This window comes from Bombus vosnesenskii, unplaced genomic scaffold (genome assembly GCF_011952255.1).
Source record: "Bombus vosnesenskii isolate JDL3184/JDL3185 unplaced genomic scaffold, Bvos_JDL3184-5_v1.1 scf7180000013295, whole genome shotgun sequence".
NCBI lineage: Eukaryota > Metazoa > Arthropoda > Insecta > Hymenoptera > Apidae > Bombus > Bombus vosnesenskii.
In genome coordinates this window covers 4654346-4678088 of record NW_022882946.1, presented here as the reverse complement: position 1 = coordinate 4678088, position 23743 = coordinate 4654346, and the positions used below count along the sequence as shown (strand labels likewise).

The 23743-nt window shown below is 34.9% G+C and overlaps 1 protein-coding gene across 2 annotated transcripts in view; it reads right to left on the bottom strand.

Moving 5' to 3' along the window:
- Positions 1–1418: 1418 nt before the first annotated feature.
- Positions 1419–23743, bottom strand: part of LOC117233250 (protein fem-1 homolog CG6966) — a 39601-nt gene continuing 17276 nt past the window's right edge. Inside the window, exons 1-8 of one of the 2 annotated variants that reach the window (XM_033493379.1) lie at positions 16910–17082; positions 6180–6339; positions 4741–4941; positions 4259–4510; positions 3960–4116; positions 2874–3300; positions 2595–2801; positions 1419–2510 (exon numbers count right to left, since the gene is read on the bottom strand). In XM_033493379.1, coding sequence (XP_033349270.1) covers positions 2070–2510; positions 2595–2801; positions 2874–3300; positions 3960–4116; positions 4259–4510; positions 4741–4941; positions 6180–6339; positions 16910–16948 — 1884 coding nt within the window. In that variant the 5' untranslated portion in view covers positions 16949–17082 and the 3' untranslated portion in view covers positions 1419–2069. Of the gene's footprint in view, positions 2511–2594; positions 2802–2873; positions 3301–3959; positions 4117–4258; positions 4511–4740; positions 4942–6179; positions 6340–16909; positions 17083–23743 lie in introns of those variants that run through there. The other variant, XM_033493378.1, reaches the window with a different exon arrangement.

Here is a 23743-nt window from a genome sequence, read left to right as displayed (position 1 = left end):
TTCTTATTTTATTGTAGCATCTAGAGAGATTTTATTGTATCCTCCATATTTATCGAGAACTAGTTTAGAACTGCAAAATTTCTATATTCCAAGTGAATTTATGTAACGTAAGAAGCACAATTACTTATTATGACTGTAACTTCTATGGTAAGTGGTTGTAAATATTTTATGCTCTGGTCTTTGCCGCAATCGCCAATGAAATATTTAATGCGTGTTCAAATCACTATGCGTATGGAATTTTTTAATAACCATCGTCGATCTCCGCTGTGTGGTTGCCAAATTTGTTTCTTAACATTTGAAGGATGTGGTCTTTTTTTCTTATAATGTCATTGATGTCAGATAGGGTCTTATTTTATAACGCATGAGATCGTGTGCTATGGTTTGTTGTATTATTTCCATCGTAAGTGATTGATCGGTTGTGTTTTATTATTCCACGAGATATTTTGGAGGAAGGATATTATGTGTTTCGACGAACATAAAAGAATAGGGATAACGACATCTTCTCTTTGATATCGTTTAAGCGCTCATTATCGAAATTGTTTGAATAAAAGTGTCTAAAAATAAAATTTTTTAATATAGAGGATTTAAATATATCTTGAGTAATTAATCACTTTTAAATTGCGGCTATCATCTTGCAGGAAAATTGGGTAAGTTCTACAATTTGTATAACAGATTTTTATGAATGTGTTGTTCTTCCAGGGAAGCTATCTCGTCCGAGCGAAAAGTTATTAAGCGGTAAGTTTTGTAGGATGAAAATCCATTGGTATCTTATTAAATAGAAATAAATGAACATCTCGATATATTATTAATCACACCTGTATTTCCAGTCTTCACATTATAAAACAGTTAAATTGGGTGACTGAATGTAAGATACTTTTTTTGTAGAGAATCACAGTGTTTGTGTAAAAATAAAGTGTGTGAATATAATCACTGAAACAAAAATGTGTTCAAAAAGTACAAAACTCAAGTCACATCAAGATCTCAATGGTATTATAAACTCTATATGCATTACTGTGAGAAAATTGTTATAGTTGTGCTATTTAGTGTCAAGTGCATTTGTTTATTTTCAAAAAAAGCACCTTACTAAAACACCTCGGATATATAATTCTTAAGTATATATAGTTTTGTATAATACTTATAATGTATATGTATGTTTATCACATTTTAAATAAAGGTAAGCTTAAATATTATAGATTAACATAATATATACGTAACTTCTTAAATCTTCTAATTGGCAAATTCTTTTAAGTAATAAATTCAAAAAACATGTTTATATGTATAATAAAAATGTTATGTCGTAGAATTTTTAACGTATAATTTTATTTTTCCCTATTTTTAATATATAAAAACGTATAAGTGATTTATATTTTAGATATTCCATGCTATATAAAAAAGTATATTACATAATTTTACTTCTGTTTTTATTTTTTACGTAACAATGAAAATGAAAGTAATTCCTATGATTACACAATTTTTCAATTTAACATATGAGTTATAACTAAATGTTATCAATGTAATTTGTATATTATGGCTTGTAATGGGGTTTATGTATAAGGGAAAAAGCTGTCAGCGTATACGATAATAAAATCATATTAACCGATATTTATGAGCTATCATAACCCATGTCAGTAATCTTAAGTGTTTTGTATTGATCAACATCAATATTAAGAATTTTTCTTTTATTGGACGAAATGAAGAACATAATTTAAGACTAATTTGAAATTCGTAACTATTTGAATTGTTCTTAACTCTTTACTAGCATTGAACGATACTGGAGTCGCAGAGGTTACTGACTCACTGATATTTAATTCTCTAAAAACCAGATTTATAACTAAAAATTACTGACAGCATATTTTACGTATGCCACATCATGGTATTATATGTATAATAATAGCATTCCTTTCTATGTTTCATACTTGCTTATTCGAAAAAGTATCTTAATATTAATTTTACACTTTCGAAAAAGATATAAAACTTTATCGTTGATTTATCTTATTCTTTAGATAACGTATAAATATCTCTTGTAGCATTCTAAGCAATAGCCTATCGTTTCCACTGCACTAGTATCACTAGTGCATTTGAACAAAAGCTTGAAGATGTTTTGGGACAGACTCAATATTGTATGCTTTCCTTACTACTCTCGCTGCTAGACAGGTGAGTTTGGTGTATTTCATGGGATATATCGAATTATATTGGTGTTTATTCCGTATTAAAGTCTCATACACCTTGTTACTCCATATCAATGATTCGAATGTGCTACCCATTTTATTAACAGCATCAATATGTGCACCAGCATCAAGAAGAATATTAACAAGATCGCTTGGCGGATGGAACATAGCAGCAAGGTGTAATACCGTACTTCCGGTTGCATCTTTTGCTGAGACGTCAGCGCCAACTTTTAGAAGAGCCTTTATTAAATGAGGAGAAGGAAACCTAAATGACGGAGATCTAGGACCAGCTCCGAATATAGTATTTCTTTCGCTAAAAACTAAATGCAACACAGTCCGATCCTACACAAAAAAGAAAAAGAAATTAATCTCTCAAAAAATTAATATATTTTTAATCGGTAAATAAATTCCTTCGTATTAACTTACGTTACTGTCTTTGGGATTTACTCGAACTAATTCATAAAGCGCTTGATGCAGTGCAGAATATTCCGCAGTGTCTTCTTCTGGCATTTCGTGAGTCAATAAACTTGCTAGGTGTAAAGTGGTGATGAGAACTCTGTTTAAGTAGTCAATTTCACGTCCACGAGCTGATCCTTTGTCCAACATTTGTTTTCCTAATTTCACTTCCATAACCTGCAATAATATAGATTGTATATTGCCATTTGCAAACAAATAACGAATATCCAGTATATTTTTGAAACGTACAGCTTTCTTGAACACTCTAAGAAGTTCTTCTTTCTGAATCTGTGGTACTCTACGTCCTGTATTTATTTGTCTACCTATTATAAAAGTAAAGAGTTCGGAAAAACTAAAAAGTGAACTCTGGGTCATTGGATCGAGTGGTTCCAGCATGCTTTGCTGCATATCTAAAGCATAGTTCCAAAGTTCTATACAACGACTGAACATTCCACCATCCGCGTATACAGCTCCTCTGTAGCGAATATAATAACTGGTGTCAGGATGAGCTGGTCCTAATATTCGTTCTCTAATTACAAGTGCTTGCATTCGCATTTCATCCGGATCGTTTAATAATCCATCTAGTGCATCAGGATCGGTAATTTCCCGTGCAAAATCGTAAGCAGCTACAAGTGGTGATGGTCCTGGTTTCAGTATCACCGGATCACTTCGATATCTGAAGTACAACATTGACAAATATTTCAATAATCTATGAATATTATAAAATGTAGAAATTATACGTACACACATGTATTGTACATAAAGGATGCCCCAAAAAGATGTATATACACTTTGAATGATTATAAATTGTTATACCATGCATTCGTGAGATATTTAGGGGTGAAGAGGACTTTTATTTCCAACAAGGTGGTGTACCTCCCCACCACCATCGTGAAGGTCTGCCTTCATGAATATTTGCCGAACCGATAGATTGAAATAGAGATAATGTTGAATACTTCCAGCGATTCCCAGACCTCGATGGACTTTTTTTTATGGGGATTCATCAAAGAGAAAGTTTATGATACAAAAGCGGCAATAGTTTATGAATTGAGATCAGCTATTAAAAGACTATGTATCGAAATACCGAACCAAATGATTCGTTTTGTTTGCGATTCCATTGCTCTACTTTGTCAGCAGTGCCTGGATCGTTCAAAGGTCATCAATTTGAGAACATTTGTGATAATTAAAAAATTTCGATATCTGTCTTCTTTGATTCGGAGTTTTAATCTTACTTATACCTTAATAAATACGCTAAATTTATAACCATTCGAAGTGTGTATAAATTTCTGGGCGTGTATTGCTGAAATTCATTTGTTTCTACAAAATTGTACATACCTTTCGTTCATTGCTTCTTTCCAGCATTCAAGTGCTCCCATCATGTCTCTCTTTTTATCCACATATGTAGCGCCCAGTAATTCCAGTGCGTCTATGCGTTCCTTGCGATTCACCAAATTCGGTATACTGATAAAGTATTCGACAATGTGCTTATGACCTGTAAAATCATAAAGACTTTGTGATAATTCACTTCCTACTAGAGAGTTTCCTCGTTCACTTAATAAAACACTCAGTTAAACATTAATTGTAATCGTCTTAAGGAAACCTTCGGGGTTGTGCGTGGAACATTCTGCTTTAACCTGTTACTGCTGCCGTAAGGAGTGGTGACATCCCGTAGGAGTCCACGTCCATTCGGGCACCATGCTTGAGGAGTACCTTCACGACTTCTAGAGATCCGCTCTCAGCACAATCGTGAAGTGCTGTGTTACCCTTTATGGATTTTCGGTTAACGTTCGCTTTCAGGGTAAGTAGGAACTTGACGATTTTAAGATGACTTTTGTAACAGGCGATCATCAGACTTGTATGACCATGACGGTTTGCCATCTCAATATCTGTAATCAAACAGCGTATTCATCGTTAATTGCATTTTTTTTAATAAAAAAAATAAAGCATTATTACTTCACGACATTTATCATAATACAGAAAGTTTCTATACTAATCGGAAGTTCTACGGTGACTACATCAATGCACGCTTTTGTTTACAACTTTAGAAAACAGTACATGACTGTTAGAAGATGGAAACGTTCCGGCTGTTTTTAAGAGATATTTGAGTGATTCATACCTGCACCGTGATCCACCAAAAATCTAACAATATCGAAGTGGCCGTCGAAACAAGCTGCTCGTAGAGGAGTGGAAAGTGTTTTAGTGGTGGCATTTACCCGGGCGCCATTTTTCACTAGTAACTTAACTAAAACCAAGTGACCGGCAGCTGCAGCACACCACAAAGGTGGCGCGCGCTCGATTATTTCTCCATCGAACATCACTGTTGAAATAAACGAAATATTACAAATTATATTAATCGAACAATATCTCAACTAATATTATTACATAAGAAAAATATCAAGGATGAGTTTTAACATGAGTTACGATCAACAGATAAATTATTCGAATTAGAAATAGATCTGATATCAGTTCGTAGTTACGATCGAATTCGTTCGATAATTATCGAATTTTAACACTTAGCCAATCGAATAGAGAGATCTCCCCTTTGTGAAGAACCGAATGCGTGACCGAATGGGGAGATCTTTCTTCTTGACTTTAGCAACGCGTTTTCCTTTTTTTTGTTGTTGTTATTATCAGTTATTGTTTACCTGGAATTATTCCCAATTAATTGCGCCATTTTTTCTGCTTTTATAAAGTACAGTATATAACAAAGTAAACCAATTTAGAGATGTTAAAATTAATGAAAAAGTTACACTACCAGCTATGACTAAATAAAATTATAATCGAACGATACCACATTGTAAAAAAATATTAAAATGCATTATGAATTTTTAATTTCACGTTCAATTCGTGTTACTTATCTTTAGCCAGCTTTAACGTTTTTAATTATACCTATATTTTTTTATACTTTTAATATATACTTTCAATTTGATGTTTTCTATAAACAATATGTGAAATCGTCAAATAAAATCATTACCGCAAAATATAATTAATCACTTAAATAATTGTTACGCTTCTTTGTTTTTTAAGTAATGAATATTAGTCTTTGATACTTGGAAAAATGCGCGGTGAACAGCGGATAGGTTGGCTTATCCGAGCGCGGTTGGCTAAATGTTAAGACATGTAAATTACAAAAAATATGCCGTATATACTATTTTTAGAATGTTCTAATGTTTTTATTTATCAAAATTTCAGAATTACCGACATCAGTTACATTTAAAATTCAAGTTTTGAAGGATATGTAACCTAACAGGTTATAATACATATATATATATAACTTTACCGACGAACTTGTACTACTATTTTCGCAACTCATTTCGAATATTACGATAGAAACTACTTCAGACAATTCTGTCATCCAATCATTTCACGCCATTTGGAATACTACAATGGTGAAGGTGAAACATTAGGTTGAAGATTTATAGGCTTACGGAAGCACATTTATGTATGTCCTCGATTTCGCCACAATCGATCAGCTTAAGCGATTGTAATTTGAAATATGCTGACATATATGAAAAATTTGACAAAGACAGTTTTATAGCGCAGTCACGATTTTACCTAAACCAGGTTGATTGACATTCGCTCCACATTTTTCAATAAGGTATTCAGCCACGTCATAATGTCCATTTCGGCAGGCGATAACTAACGGTGTCGTACCATGGCTTGTTGTACTGACCAACTTCACTACCTCATCTTTCTCTCGATGTTCCAGTAATTCCTGTAACAGATAAATTATGCGTTTCGTTTTTAAAGATATCAATGGTTTCGTGTCAAGAGTGGACAAATTGAACAAAATTGTCCGCCGTTGTTTTTGTTTCTGAGATATAAAATTATATAGTTCCGATCTATCCGAATGATAACTGAGGAGTACACGTAATTAGCGACGTTTTTAGATACGTCGAACAATTTGTTTAAAGAAGATCGACTATCGTGTCGTATTATTAATTGGGCTATGCTTAATCTCTCTTATCGAATCAGCTCCACAATTGATATTTGCGCTGAAACATGTAATTCTATGGAAATACCACGGCAATGGATACTGCGAATATTTCAAGGAACAAAGAATCGATAACGACGAATGAAAATCGTACGTATTGTTGTATCAGGTTGAATTTTGAAAATATAACGTTTTCGAATAATTGCTATAATTCTCTTCAAACTTCATTGTTTCGCTAATCGCTGCTGTACCTTTATCCGTTATTTTCAAATCACAATTTCTCAAAATTTAGAAAGCGAATTTAATGAAATGCTTCGTAATCGTTTATTATTAAACTAGTTACTAACTAAACTAACTAACTAATTAAACTAAAATAAATCTGAAAAGTAATATCCACGTTGGAGGAGAGAAAATTAACGCGCATCAACGATATTTCCCTCGCCGTGTAGCTTTTCTTAAAACGTATATGAAAAAGATAATTGACGTATTCCACTTATTAACGGTATTGGTAGTGAGCGTACAATGAAAATTGCTTCGATGACTTAGGAGAAAATGAGTTATGCACTTCATGACTGAGAACAAGCACAGAGTCACCGGAGTTGCTAAACTGAAAGCAGCGTCGTTAAGTTACGATCAAATAGAAAATTTGGCCTAACTTTGTTCGCTACCACGAAGGCACAGTTCTGGAAATACGCGTTTCATATTTTCACTGACTTACGTTCGACAGTAAGGACCCCGTGTTGAACCGTTTGATAGAAACTTTGTCCTTAGACGAATCAACCGTACGTTTGTTGACAGAATCGACAACGACTCTCGTGCTACTGGAATAATATGCCAACTAGACGTGAATTTTGAGCTGACAACTGAACTTGGACGAATTACCGCGATCCACGCTCACCAGCGACGGATCCTTCGTTCGACGAATAATAAATATGTAAAATTCGCCAGGCTCTTGTCTTTATATAATCACAGTATAGCACACTCCTACAGAGATCTCTCTCTTTTCAAAGCTTCGCTATTCTCTCTTGCGATTCTTTATTTTTCTGTCGTCATCATCTTCTTATGATTACTGATTCTCGCACAGTCCAGCCGTTAAACCTCGGTTCACGTTAATTTATTTAATATTTATTTAAATTTATACAATTTCCTCCTACTTTTATTCTCAATTCCCTTGTCAACGAAACGTTTTTTTAAGTGTTTCACTTTACAAGACTATCTCGAGTGTTACAATTACCAATTTTCGGCGGTTATTCGCGGACCAAGATTTTTGTATAATATGTAAACTCGTAGTGAGATATAAGGTCGGTGAAACATTCGTACAGACGACACGTGGGGATGTCGGGGCTTAGAGTATCTCTCGCGTCCCTGAACTATAGGTCGATAATATTTGTACCAGATGATCTGTACGCGAATACGGAAAATTTTCTTCGTAAACACAGCCGCAAATTTCCGTTTCCTCTTGGCACAATAATTAGTAGAAACACGTAGCGAATTATCAAATATTAATCGTGTTTTCGACAACAGAATGCAAATTTCGAGAATATAAATTTCAGTTTTTACTTGTTTTCGTTGAGTTTCGTCGTTCACAATACCGCGAGCTGTCGCCGTTTCTCGTATTGCCACGTACGTACGTTTTGCAATTTGACGCAGAAAGTTGAAGGAAAAACAGGTAAATATTAAATAATTGTCGGCGCGCGTTCGGTGTATTGTTCGCGAAGTAAACTTTTATACATTGTGTACACAGCGGTGAAAAGCGCCTGTATACTCGGACCACGTGATGGCTGCGAGGTCTTAACGAGACCGAGTTTTAAAGATACCGCGAGGTGACAGAATTCTTGCGTCACGTGGCCGGGTAAATTTACCGAAGAACGAAAAAACTGCGTCAATACGCAAAACCAAATTGTCATCGGTGACTTTCGATGCTCGCTCGAAACAACGTACACTTCGACTGACCGAAGCCGAAAATCCTTAAGTAGCAGTTGGTCTCCGGAGAAATCATCGTTCACCACCACCGTGGGTACGTGTAGATCCCGTTAAACGAATAATCGATGACACCGGGCCCACGTCCGCGAACGGTGAATGGACAAACTGTTGTATACTGAAAAGAGGCTGAGAGAAGGGAAAAGGGAGCGCGAGACGAACAGGCTTACTTTACTCTGACGTTTCCCCGTCTCATCGTTTATTACTTTGTCTTCTCTTCTTTTGCTCGGTTGCCTGTTTCTGCAGCTGTTTTTCTATGCCTCGTGCATACACCTTTCTCCACCTTGGTTTCTCTATGGTAACTCTCTTTCTTTAGAATTACGCGTGTGCACGCACGCGCACACGGATCGCAACGTAAAACAGACAGCAGATTCCGTTATACCATTGACCGATATTCTTTTTCGTGGGCCCGCCCGCTGCTTTTTGGGTCTTGCACCGGCAAGAAATCTAGGCAACGAGAACGAAACGCAACGAAACGATTCTCGTCGTAAAGACCGAACTTGGCTTAACGGTGAACTATATGATTGACCTCTTTACTACAGACATACCATTAAGTCATTAACGTCGAGTGAAACAACCGTTTTAGATATATTTTATGGACGCGAGCAAGTGTTGCAGACAATAATTCACGAGGAAGAAACGAATCGATCTGGGTGAAACGAAAGATATCGGACTGTAACACTTTGTCGGACATGTATATAAATCACTACATCAAATTACGGCGTTGCGAATCATTATAAAATGAAGATATGATGTAAAATATGTTGTGTTTTAAATGTATATGTAAATGTATTATATCGTTATATTATTATTATATTAAGTATCTTCTTCTCCGATCTTGCACCAAGTTCCGGCTCTATGATACATGCATTACCTACTTTGATTTTTCGATTCTCGCTTAAAACCTACATTCCCAATACGTAAAATATAAATTTTACCATCGATTTTATCATCAATCATACGCATCCACGTTGTATTCGTATAAATATACAGGGTGGTTGGTAACTGGTGGTACAAGCGGAAAGGAGGTGATTCTACGTGAAAAAAGAAGTCGAAAATATAGAATAACAATTTTTCGTTCGAGGCTTTGTTTTCGAGAAAATCGACTTTGAATTTTCGCTCGGTACGCGTGCACTTTGTCGCGTCTCGTTATAACGGATCTCACTGTAGATCGTTGTCTCGATGGAAAAAAATAAAAAAAAAAAGGTTTATTCTATATTTTCGATTTATTTTTTGCGTAAAATCCACTTGTACCACCAGTTACCAACCACCCTGTATATCAAAGGAAAATAAAGTTTTGTCGTCGAATGTAAAAATTATTGCCTTCTAGCGACCAAAAAAAAAAATTATTCTCCTACTCGTAGCTAATTTTTACGATTGAACGAAATACAATTTTTTTGTATTATTTACACTTTATATTGAATTTATATAAAATTGAATATTTCGATTATTGAATTTACCGTGTAATAAATAATACAATAATAATAACAATAACCATACACAATTTGTGTTATGTATAATCTGTTAAAATATAATATATATAATATATAATAACGCTGTTAAATTATTAACGTTATAGAATTGCTATTGTGCCTACTTATTAGGCCGCATTTGTCTACCGAAGTATCTTATCGCTCTAATTATTGACACAGTGTATTAACCATTAACAAAAGATAATAGCTAGTCAGTTAGTTTTACCGGTTTTCACCAGATTATTATCGAACCTTTCTCTGTTTCTCACACACGCGACGTGAAACCTATTTACTTTGTTAGTTTGACTAAATTGCATTTTCTTCGCATTTCTTGTATATATTCAATTATCACGTTAATAACCGCCTGTATTCTGTTAAATATTTTAAGCAAGTCACGTTTCCGACACGTTTTCAGCGTTTAAAGCGAAGGACATTTCACTTTACCCTATCGTTAATCATCATATTTTTAACGCTTGCACGATAAATTCATTTTATAACTGCTATTGTAGATTTTATGGCTATTCTGTTTATTTCACATTCTCTTGGATATAGGACGAACGGTATACGTCTATTTGTTAAGAAAATAGAAACTATCGATGATGTCTTCGTAGGCGCAACAAGTCCAAGAAGAAACTACAGTGAATCAGTTTCTATAACCGGACGATACTACCGGCTTAGCAAGGACGTGAAATTTTTTCGATTTTCGCGAAAAGCGATGCAAATGTCGTATATATTTTTAGGCCAAAAGTAAACCGATTACTCTTTTGTGTTTGAGTTAATAGGCAGAATACTTGATAGAGATCTTGCGATCTTAATCGACAGATCGAACAATGTTACAAAACAGTGGCAATGATAGTGACGATAGAAGATCATTTTTAAAAAGTTCAAACTAATAATATTGCAATATTATATAATACGTGCAAAGTTTCAAGCTTTCCTTTCTCGTCCCAACTTCTTTTCTACCCTTTCTATCTCCCGTACTCTTTCATTTTGCTTCTTCCTTATTTTCAAGTCTATCACACGTGAACACAACTAAGTTTCCCTAATAATAAAAATAATAAATTGTTAGAAACATTCGGAATATTATATATTAGAATAGTTCAGAAACGTTCAGAATATATATATTATATATTCTGCGACAAAGAATGATTAAATTCTTAATTAATAACTAGAAACGCTTTATTCAAATCTTTCTACGTTCAAAGTACGAGATCTTACATTCATTAAAATGTATCGCAACACTTTTGGCGTGAATTATAACTGGCATTTCGTGACTGCAAAGTAAGAAACTGAATAAAACTATTTTATGAGACGTTATCTTGAGACGTTGCTTCACGAATATTCAGTAAGAAATGCGAACAGGTAACTTGTAACGTGTATCTGTCACGGAATTCATATATTATTCTCTTCCGTTTCAGATTGCAATCTCGACTATTTGAGGTTCACTGAGTACAATTTTTTTCCCTTCGATATTGTACATACTGTCCTTGAACACATTTCGTATTCGCATGTCGGTTGAAATATACACGTGACTATCTCGTGTAGCCTACTATAAAATAAAAACTCTGAAATTCTGTGACAGTACGGTGAATGATACTTCTTGCTATTAAACTTGGAACAAGGAATAAAATTCTCTTAAATAGAAGCGACCTGGAACAAATATGTATATGTAATCTCTTGTGCATTTGAATGGCGAATTTGAAAATAATTAAGAAAATCAAATTTCTCCTTTACGCTGCGTCGTTTCGAATGTTGGTCTTAAAATTCAAGTTTCTGCTAAACATCGGGTACTTTGACAAATTATCGGAAGAAATCTTTTCCAAAAATGTTCGTTTCGCGAAAATTTATATTCACGGTATGTAATTCATAAGATGTAACAGATATTAAAGAAAAGGACATCGACAATTTAATCAGCTGACCGAAGTACAATAACCGTACAATATCCAAGGAACCTAGAAATTTCTATGTCGTAACATATAAATTTTAATAATTTGAATAACTCGTTTCTAATCTTATCATTTGAAATTCTGACGTGGAAACATTTTCATATGCATAAAGAATTCGTTGTACACTCCGCGATTATGAAGAGATTACAGCAATTGTATAATTCTAGCTTCAAAATGAAAAAAAAGGAAACTATGCCAAGTTTCATTGTTTCTTTATCCACTGCACTTTGTCGTTTTGCCTCAGGGAAAATTACGTCAATTTCAGAATAATTATAAAATATGTCGATAGCGTATACGTAACATAACACAAAGAAAAGTTAATGTCGGCGCCTTAAATAAGCAAATATCACTGACTCCGGAGACAAATATTTCGTAACGTCTAACACCTTCCTGCAATCTAACTTCAAGTTAAATACTTACTTCAAGATGATCTAAGTACGCGAATGTGCATCTTAATTTACTTATAACGTGTATAACATGATATACATATATAATGTATATATACAGGGTGGTTGGTAACTGGTGGTACAAGCGGAAAGGGGATGATTTTACGCGAAAAAAGAAGTCGAAAATATAGAATAAACCTTTTTTTTTTTATTTTTTTCCATCGAGACAACGATCTACAGTGAGATCCGTTATAACGAGACGCGACAAAGTGCACGCGTACCGAGCGAAAATTCAAAGTCGATTTTCTCGAAAACAAAGCCTCGAACGAAAAATTTGTATTCTATATTTTCGACTTCTTTTTTCGCGTAGAATCACCCCCCTATCCGCTTGTACCACCAGTTACCAACCACCCTGTATATTATTATTATTAATTTTTTATTGCCGGCTACAAAATGAAATTAGTTTACACAGCGTTTTCATTCAACCTCGATATACACTGGATTATTACAATACACGTATACGCATACATTAGTATATTATAATTTGTTGACCATGATAAAAATTAAACATCAATATTGATTACAACGCGTATCACGCAAAATAGTCCGTCATTTTGTATTATTTCATTATGTTATTTCTTAAAAATATTTTCCCGTTGTTAGTTTTATTCCATTGAAATTCGAAAAATTCGAATTTTTAATTTAAAGATATCATCCGACCCTGTATTTCGATCATAATGGAGCACGAAATGCAGTTTTTGTTTCTGGCGAATAATAAGACATTCTAGAAATCCATCTATACAGAACGATGGAAACGCGATCTATGGATAAAATTGCCTGTAACCAGAGATGAAACCATACACTTTCTCGTAACTCTGCGCTTCAAATCAGCATTGATTTTGCCCGTATAATCGTCGATATCGTGCTCACATTAACGATCAATTTTACAAATTTTCAGCGTTAATTAACTTTCCTGATGTGCATTTATATGTTTACACGATGCACGTTGTGGTAATTATCTTTTTTTTTTCAGTTTATAATATTCGTCTCTTAATTATCTTTAAAATTGAGTTTTCTATTTTTCTTCGAGTGGATTTTCCACAATCCTGTACTATTGGAAAGCTATTAAACCTATTTGTATTATCTCTAGCCTTGACACAAATTTAGTTTTTAACGCTTTGAGTGCTATGGATGAACTCTTTCATTAATACACGAGACGATACATGTGCATTTCTTAACAACGGCGATAAACAAAGAAATGAAAGTCCGTTTATCTTCTGTATAGTTCGCGGGGAGTCGTAATTCTTATTACACTGCGAGAATTATGATTATATAATATCGCTTTAACGATGTATCTTATCTTATGTATCTATTAGATTGTCCCACGATTGTTTTTCTTTTACAAACATGAAACCTAAACTGTCGAATATCGTGCTCTTTATCTTAATAGAACAAAATGGATCGTATATAATTCGATGAAACAATATAAAACGAAAGAAACTTTTAGCTCTTATACATATATTAAACTATATTGCTTTAAATAACGAATAATATTCCTGTGCACTCTATTGTCGCCGCCGTGGCGACATTGTAAGTGGAAGTAACAGCTCCGCTGTCGTCGCCGGGGCGACATTTTAAATACGATTGTAAATGGTCTCGCAGTACCTGGTAGCTCATAGCAAAAATGATTCGGAGTTTCTGGTAGGTCACCGGAATACTCGCAGTGCAGAGAAATATTATAGTAGTGCTGTATATAAATCATTAATTTTTATTTAAAAAAGTATTCCGTCCTCAACGATCGCAACAGCTAGGCGCGTGCCATCTACGCGGATAGCTTCCGCCGGAAGTATTCAGCACTCAAAGGGTTAAATATCTTTATGTTTTCTTATACTAATAAGGATTCACTTAAAGAATATTCTCATTATTCTCATTCCTTTTTAAAATTCTTTTGTAGTAAGAAGCTAATGGTTCGCCTTACTTCTTTCAACTTTTCTTACTTCCTTGCATATTACTACGCATATATGGAAACATTCGAATAATTGCAAAAAAGGATTCTCTGCCTAACTGCACGGTCGTCGTATCTCCATTGCAGGTGGAGGGCTTCTTCCTGACGCACCGGAAAGCTCGAGAACCCGCCGTGATCAAGTAGCGTAACATGATCCAATTTCAGATATCGTTGGAACATCGTATCTAGGTACTAATTCGAAAGTAAAACTTTTTTATTTTTGACTTTTTTTAATCGAAGCATTTACTAACGCATTCGTGAGTATTTTCTGATTAAAATGACACCAAACACGATATAATTTGAATTATACTTATTTATCGATACGTATTTATTTGCCATTAATTAAGCGAGGAAATATGCTCCAAAGTATATCGTGTTTGATGTCGTTTCAATCAGAAAAACGTAACAAACGCGTTGATAAACGTTTCGTTGATCACAAATCGAAAATACAAAATTTTGCTTTTTCAGTTAATATTCTCGGCCAGTTTTTAAGTAGTTTGCCGAACGCTTCGACTCTCAGTCCCTCTTTCTCTTTCACTCGCGTCGTCCTTTTCTACGTTCGGCGCGTTTAAGATCACAGTTCCGAGAAACAGAACCGTTCTCTGTATCTCCATAATCGCGACACTTGGGTCTCGATATTTGTACAATTATCGAATGTTTCCAAGTTCAGCGGATCTAAGATTCGATAGGAAATAGTTCGCATGAATCATTTTAGCTCGACTCTATTAATACACCAGACTTTAGTGACTAGAATAGTAGAGCCTCGTATATAAAACCAATTGTCGGAGTGTCGCTGTTTTTCAAGTGCGTTGGCCTCGGAACAGCTGCTTCGACTAGTCAGCATGACAATTAGCAAACGTGGCTGGAAACTGCGAATAATATATTTTGCTCTTGCCGATCGAGAGATCCGTCATAAATAAACATGTATCGCGTGTATACCCGGTTTATTCAGAAATAGTAAAAACAAAAGGCGTGTTCGAAGGAACGGAGGAAGCTGAAGAGTGCGGTATGGCGCGGTATGGCGCGGTATGGCGCGGTATGGCGCGGATCAGGAGAGTTTATTTTTCTTCATGCAACGAACGCTGAGGACGCACGATTGCCTCAATGCAAATACACGCCCCTGAAAACACGGACGAGAAGTTCTATTCCAGGATCACATTCAACGTTAACAGATATACTGGACTTTCAAAAATTATGTAAATCCAAAGAACGAAAATAACCGCCGACGAAAAAGCCGCCGAACGACAAACTCTTTTAAAATTTTCAACTTCTTTGTAACCTTTCATCCTCGCTTTTCATTGTATTTTTCAATGTTCCTTTTAGTAAGCAGCAAATTAGTTTGAATTTTTTAAGTTCCACGGACGACAACCGACAAGTTTAGAAGGAAAACGATCCTTATCAAATTTTGTTCGTCATTGTAGAAATGATAGAATCGTTATCGTAGAAAATGATCTGTATCTTGATTTGTCGTTGAATGAAAGTTGGAAAATCAATTTTATCAAAATAATTTTTGATAGGAGATCCGCAAATTGTCCTTTCGGGTGCGTATAGTTACTCGCAGATCTAAATACTCACAGCTATTGCGTATGATGAATATTTTGTTGAAGAAAATTGAAACGTAATGTAAAGAGATCAAAATATTCTTCTATTTTTTTTTCTTCTGTTTCTAGACTACCACGAACGATGAACGTCGCGGTACAGAATTGTCAAAAGTATCCTATTTTTCTTTCAGCATAATGGGTATTTCACTTTAATATCCTTCTTTCGTTATCTATGCGAAAGTAAATAAGTGCAATTATTCGAAGGTACTAATTTTCCTTCATAACAACCAGGAAAAGTAACGCTGAGAAACGCGTGTGTAATTGCAGAGAAATTCTTAAATGTAGCCGCAGGTCATCCTGTTATAATACACAAGTCTTTATATGAAATCTTCGCCATTACAAAAACTTGTTCCATTTCAATAACTAAAATATTCCTACCGTTTTAAAACTGTTGTCTCGATATTTCACGAATAAAATAGATATATACTTTAACCTACTCGGTATATCTTAAGAACATATGTTTCTTTATTTCAAATACGTTCCAAAAATTCCTCGTCACTCGATCACGAGATTTTGTCCTATATTTTTTATAAAAATTATTGTCAACGATTGTGCGACGTTACGTGATTTGCGATGAAAAATATATCAAAATTCTAGGATATAATTGCGTTAATTAGAGGTATGCAGGTTTTTAACGGTAAATTATGCGGTTACCTCGTTTTTGAAAAAATTGCTGCACATCATCGAGATAAGAAAATAAAAACGCTTCAACGTTATATATAAAAGTTATTTAACGTTTTAGGTATTGCTTGACTGAAGAGATTGTATGATCGCAGCTTTGCATAATAAATGGCGTGCAACTTCATGTTCAAGAATAGACTAACGTCATTAACATATCTCACCGACTTTTAATTCCTTATCGGTGGTTTTAATGATTTCAAGTTGTGAAAGTATTGTCAACAAAGTGAAGAAGCATACATAAGAGAAATACATAATCAACGAAGTGGAATGCAAAACTCACTCGTGTAAAATAATCTTCATCGTTCACCTCGTACTCCATTTTCTCGTTCTCCTTTTCTCCAGGCACAATTAACGAATTTGCCTCTCGGCCGGATATATTTTTTAACACGCGCGATTACTGAAATAGCTGTATTTAAGTGACCCGAATAGCACAACGATTATACGACTCGTGATTTCAGTATCTGTCTTATAAAGTACTGTAAAGTAAAAAAACTGTCTAATAAAGTAAAAGATCTGATCGTCATCTATTTATTATAATCTATTCTCCATCTATTTTAGAATAATTCAGTCATTTTACTATATCTCAATTTTACGATTATTCTGTTTGGCGTACAAAGATTTCAAATTTTATACGATTGCAAAATTTCGTTCAATTAAATACACTGAACACGACATAGAATATGAAATTCTACGTAGTTTAGAAATTCCATTCAATTAAGCACAGTGACCGTAAGAACAGTTAAAGAAACAGCAAAATATTTTTCTTCCAGATATACATATCTTTTATGGTAAACACACTCGCGGAATGGTTCACGCTGCCACGACGTCAACACCTTCGAAATATAGCAGTTTATCATCGTCTAGACGCGAATGAGAAAACACTTCTAATACGCATGAAACGCGAAACTGAATGTGTAATGCGACGAACTTAAAAACGAAGAGTTTATGTAGCTGAACTTCGACCACGCGAGAGGTAATTAGAAACTAAACGAGACGACCGATTGGTAATCGATGAGCCGACCGACTGACAATCGCATAGTGACCGACTGATCTGAGACCGAGGAAATAAATACAGAAAATGACGCTACGAGCTCTGGTAATGGAAAGAACGAGCGAAGCCTGTTATTTGAAGCGACACTGTTCGTTTGGAACTTCCCCGAAGTACGCGTGCCGCGAGATTCTGGCGAGCTAAGCGAAAGAGTAGGAGAAAGATAGATCGTGCAGTGAAAGAGGAAAGGAGGGACCTTCTTTACCAGGTGCAGGATTGAAAAGAGGTGGTCAGCTCGAACACAGGAATACGTATAAAATGCGAGAAAGTAGGCCCTGCGTACCGATATTTATGCAACAGCACCGACGGTCGCATAAGCAAGCTTATGCGCCAGAACACCACCGTGTACACTTTCTAATTGTTCTTCCTGATCAACTCTTACCGGTTGTTACACAACAGAAATATAGTTGGCGCGTATGCGCGTTATGAGATACGTTCGCCACGTCATGCCTATCGTTCGTCGTGCTATATCGGCTTTAATATCGACTCCGTTCAAACGAAGAAAATCCAATTTTCCGAACTAATTGACAGACACAGACTCCGTTCGGGCAGCCGATTTTTCCGGATCACCGAACGATTACCGTTTATCTAGAGATTTAGCCATTAACACTACGTAATATTACGTAAAGAAAGCACACACAGGGGTTACGTATTCTAATGTAACGTCTTAAGTCATTTCACTTTAACAACTTATTTTTTCTTTTTACTTAGTGAATAATTTTAAGAGATTGATCGTTTCAACATTCGTATACCTGTTATTCTTTCATTTTGTAGTTATTTTAGTTAGGATATCGTATTTTATTTTAGTAGAGATTTATCTCGTTTCTATTTCTGCCATCACTCCGTATATAGGAAATCGAGTAATAAAAATCTGAGACGACTGGATGATCGATAAAGCGCTTTGTACTTCGCCGACACATTGTTTACGTCGTTTTTTGAAGAAGTATAGACCATCGATCAGTTTATCTAGAATGAACCATTAAATACATAGTTAAAAAAAAAAATAACCGGAGAAATGAAAAATACTTCCTTATTTACGTATCATAAACGATGTCGTTAACGACCACAGAGACAACATTAATAGGCTTATTGGTTCATAACACGCTCACAGTCTCAGATTCGAGTTGGCATGTAATTTTACAATATACGCGTGATATCGACTCGGACGTGGGGTACAAGTTAAAAACCGCGGTGTTTTAAAAATAGATTTTACAATAATTTACGTAAAGCACATCTATACTGGTACATGCTGATTCCGATGCTCTATCTTTTACAATTACGTGGCAAAAGCCAACAGAAATAAAATCTTCTTTCTGTTCAAATAAGAGTCATACAGTGTGGCCTCTTTGGTTCTTTAATCGTAAAAAATTGTAAAATTTTACATAAATTAATATTTTTGATTAGTAATAAACGTCGTGTTGCTTGATAATTAACCCTTTCGGCAGTGAAACCGCTGTACGGGCCACCGTGCCGCCGGAATAGCGGTACTGAACGGAGCACTGCGACGAAAAACGTTCATACGTTGCGCGGGGCTCATGGTTGAGTGGTATCCCGCGGACGTCGTGTATAGGCGACGCTCGTGCACACAGGCCATCGCGCGGACGTCGCCTATAGACGACACCCGTCCACACAGGCCATCGCGCGGACGTCGCCTATAGACGACACCCGTCCACACAGGTCGTCACGCGGATGCCGCCTATAGGCGACATACGTAGCGAAAGGGTTAAGAAAGGTGAACACCTCGAGCCACCTGCTGTGTCGTTCGTTTTACATTATAAACGAAATAAATTAAAATCATCTCCTCCCGTCTTCGAGTTACCAAATTTCTTTATCGAGTTATTAAATACTTACTATACCGTTGGTTGTTCCGTATATAGAATTTTCGTGCAAAAGTTATTGACATCAATGCATGATAACAGAAATTCGATCAGTGGACATATAATAAACGCGATTCGCGTCACTTCATAGTAAGGGATTAATTACTCTTCGAACGTAACGCTATGACGCGTCATACTGACGTATAAGAAAAACGTATAATTACGCAATCAACTACGACATATCGTTGGTTATGTAACACGTGTCGTTGAAGTGCAACAGGTATCATATGTACGCCGGTATTACGTGTAATTTCCCCGCAGATGCAAATCCTCGACACGAGCAACGTCATATGGTCATGGGACTTATGTAAAATGCCACTTATTGCTGATATAATAGCGGAAACGGGGTTCTTATACGAAGTAGCATAGAACGATCATAGAATGCTTTTGGAGAGACTAGTTAACATTGGCAGCAGGCACGTGAGAAACGAGAATTACGGTAACACGTGGACTACGTTATATTTACCTAACATCAAGGACCGAATCTTTTATTATGTCATTACGTTACAAATTGTATACCTGTCTTCATGTTTTTCTGTACACGGCTAAGCAATTGCTTACTAATATTTCAGTTATATGTTTTACGACTGCTTGCCTGGAAAGTGAGACACGAGGTCATCGTATGAATCGGGAAACCAATGGTTCAGAGACGTTGTCAGGCGAAAGAAACGAGTAAGATTGTCGAACCGTGCAAGTAACAGGGAAAGAAATGATCGCTAACTATGTAACTAGATGCTGTATGAAATTACATTTACTTATACTTTCCAAGCGAGACTGTTACGTAAACTTTCGAGAAAGGTATTTACAAAAAGTATTACAGGTAGTGAAGTATCAACGTGAGTACAAATCAACCGAGTATATCATGAAGCGCGTTATTACCTATTTTACATAATGTACACGTTATAAAATCGCTGGTTATTTAAATCAATATGTTAACGATCGAAGAATAACAAATATACTCAGTATCAACATTCTATTTCGTTTAAATTCTCGACATTGCGCGTATTTACAGTATCAAGAGTACATATACTTTAACAAATATACGTTCAATGACAAAAGATGCCAAATATGAAATATTTTTTTAGTAAGTACGATTGTTCAAATAAACAATTCTTCTCAACATACAGATAATCAAGAATAGAATATTATGTTATGTTTGGCTACTGCGCGAGGTACCATGGATCTAATAACAAGGAATACAGGATATTTGAAAAATCGTTATTTATAACTATTTATCGCTATTGCAGCTTTATCTAAAGATTTTAGTCCTCTTAGGGATCCCTGTGCATACGGTGGATCTGCCTCACCCAACATTTGTACTCACAGTAACTAACGATAAAAGAATTTAATCGTCCACGAGCCTCTGTCTGAACTAGGTGTTCGCAAACGTTCGAAAACATTGACAGATTTGCGATCGAAGAATTCCTACCTATTCGGGGAATTCAGTGTTTAGATCCTTTAAAGATTAAACTCCTTATTAAAATTCTTTACACTCATTATATCGGGGACTCCTATTGAAGACAATAATCATACAAGATACGTATTATTGTATCTTCATGATATTAGTAGCGACTTATTATCCTCAGCAATGATCTTTATGTTTTTTTCGTTATGTCACAATCGTTACTGATTACCTGCATACTCGAAGCAAATAAGACAATAAAAACATCTGTACTACCAACACGTGTATTTCATCTGTCTTTTTTTTTCTTTCGCTTCTGTAGTAGATAGAAGCGATCGATATAATCGATGAAAGTGTAAAAGGTAGACAAACAAATATAAAAAAAAAGCGTCATAACTACAGATAATTTACTTCTGTAGAAGCGTAATTTAATTACGTTCGCCTTTTGCACGTCTCGCCAATATAAAAAATTGCATTTACAACGAAGATAGATTCTATCATCTAGTTCTCTCAATGATCGAGATCGTAATATCCTTGAGCGCGTACACAATACAGATTCTTCTAACAAATTCAATGGTATACATCACAAGTAGAACGCAATCATCGACAACTGATTCGTTGTAAGTTGCAAGGCCATTACGCTACATCCTTCTGTTCTCGTTACAATAACGTTTTGCCAAAATGTTTGCAACCGCACACGCGCTCCTTCTGCGACACCGATTTATATTCTTGTGATTTATTCGCAATTATCCACGGGGAAAACAAGAATGAATCACATAAAAAAAAAAATTCTTTCAACGTATATCAAGAAATTCTACCACATTTTCCGTACGTGATTGTGACGCTATGTTACTGGTTATTTCATCAGCCAAATGTTGCTCGGCATTGAGGTAGAACAACATTCTTAATAAAACAAAGGATCTTTATATGTACACACTGCGTAACGCAATTCTTTGTTAGGAAAGATTTAGCCAACGCAACTGCATAACGCTTTCAGCTGGAACGTTTTTGATTTTATAAAAATTCTATCCTTCCAATTTAACGATGATTGGTTCATGCAGACGTGTCTTGCTTTCTGACAATTCCCTCAAATTACTAACTTTTTGCCTGGAATCATAATCTAATTTAAGGCTAAGTAAGCGAAAATGATACTTTACATTGTAATTTTTAAACGTTCCAAGGAAGATAATGATATAAATTACTCAGTTCCTTTAAACGAATTATTAATTACTCGGAAATTGTTACAGATAATCCTTTGATCGAAAAGATTTTTCTAATTTTCTGGCGCTAATGTGAGATTTATGTTCAAAAAGAGAGACTGATCTGTATATTGTGTAATATTTATATTTAACGTAATACATATACAGTTCGAATGTTTTGTAATGTTAATAATATAAATTTCTATGTCATATCAGACAGAACTCCTAACAAAATGCAATAGAATTTTAAATATCGTGAAATTTCTTATTAATCTTCAACTAGCATTATCGGGTCATAGGAAATCATACAAAAATTTCGGAGGACAAGTCTCGAGATTACTTACTTCTTTGGAATACTTAATTATCATTGTTACAAAAATATAATTCGTAATTAATTTACACGAGATACGCAAGATTCTCGAACAAAAATATTGTCATTTAATTAGTTTCATTAATCCTGAATAAAAAAATTATTGTGTTCAGAAACCTACGTACATAATTCATTCATTGAACGTTCGTGACATATTATTGTGAGAGAACTGCAGAGGTAGATATACGTATGTCTGTATGTAAAATACACGCGTGTGTAAATACACGTGCAATTTAATCTCGCGAAAATTTTTGTATCGTCGTCTTACAAACGACCTACTGTGCGTGGGATTCCTGGATATTTAGAAAACGTAATTTCGCAAGAAGACTAGCAATATCGGTTATCAGATTTCCTTCGATACGATCCTATTTACATAAAAGATTATATTTTCGTTGAGAATTCTTGCTAAGGAAATGGGAAAAAGAAATGAACGTAAAAACCCATGGATTGATTGGTTGATTCATAAATGGCAAAAAGTGAAAATTACTTCGTTACAATTTATTTGTTGGTACCGCAAAAACAAATTTTCAGAAGAAAAGATTTCAACAAGTGGAAACTCTTGGACTTTTTAGTCTGTTTATACGAATAGACTAATTCATTGATCGGCATTTAATTCTGATTACTTCATTTCCCGTGTCAGGTTAATGATATGATAGGTCAAATTAATTAATATGTATTGAAGGAATCCGCATAGATTTGCTTAAGTTACAATGATGAAATACTTCCAATCCGTATGTACAGTTCGTTCGTTATATGAATTTATTATTGTACGAATATGCAATTTGAAAATCACGAGCAATTCATTTGGCTCTTGGAAAAACTATTTGAAAAAGTTAAATTAGCGATACATTATTACAAATGTACTACATAAATCGTATCTGTTGATCGGGTGTGAATCCATTTATTAAAAAAAATAATAACTTACTGCTTATTCTGCAAAGCTAATGCACGTATGAGTCTCAATTTTATTACTACATGTTATATTAATTATATTTCAAAGACACCTTCTTAGACTATATCATACATTTTCTTACGGCCTATTCCTAGAAATCATAATCATAAAACGTGTAAATTATTGGTCTTTTACATAATGCAATCTAGAATTAAAGGTGTTTTGCAACTGGGTATTATTCAGAGATAAATGACAATGAATCATGTCCATATCATTTTTCATCGTTCTTATTTATCTTATTGAGAATCGACATGAGGTAAACATTT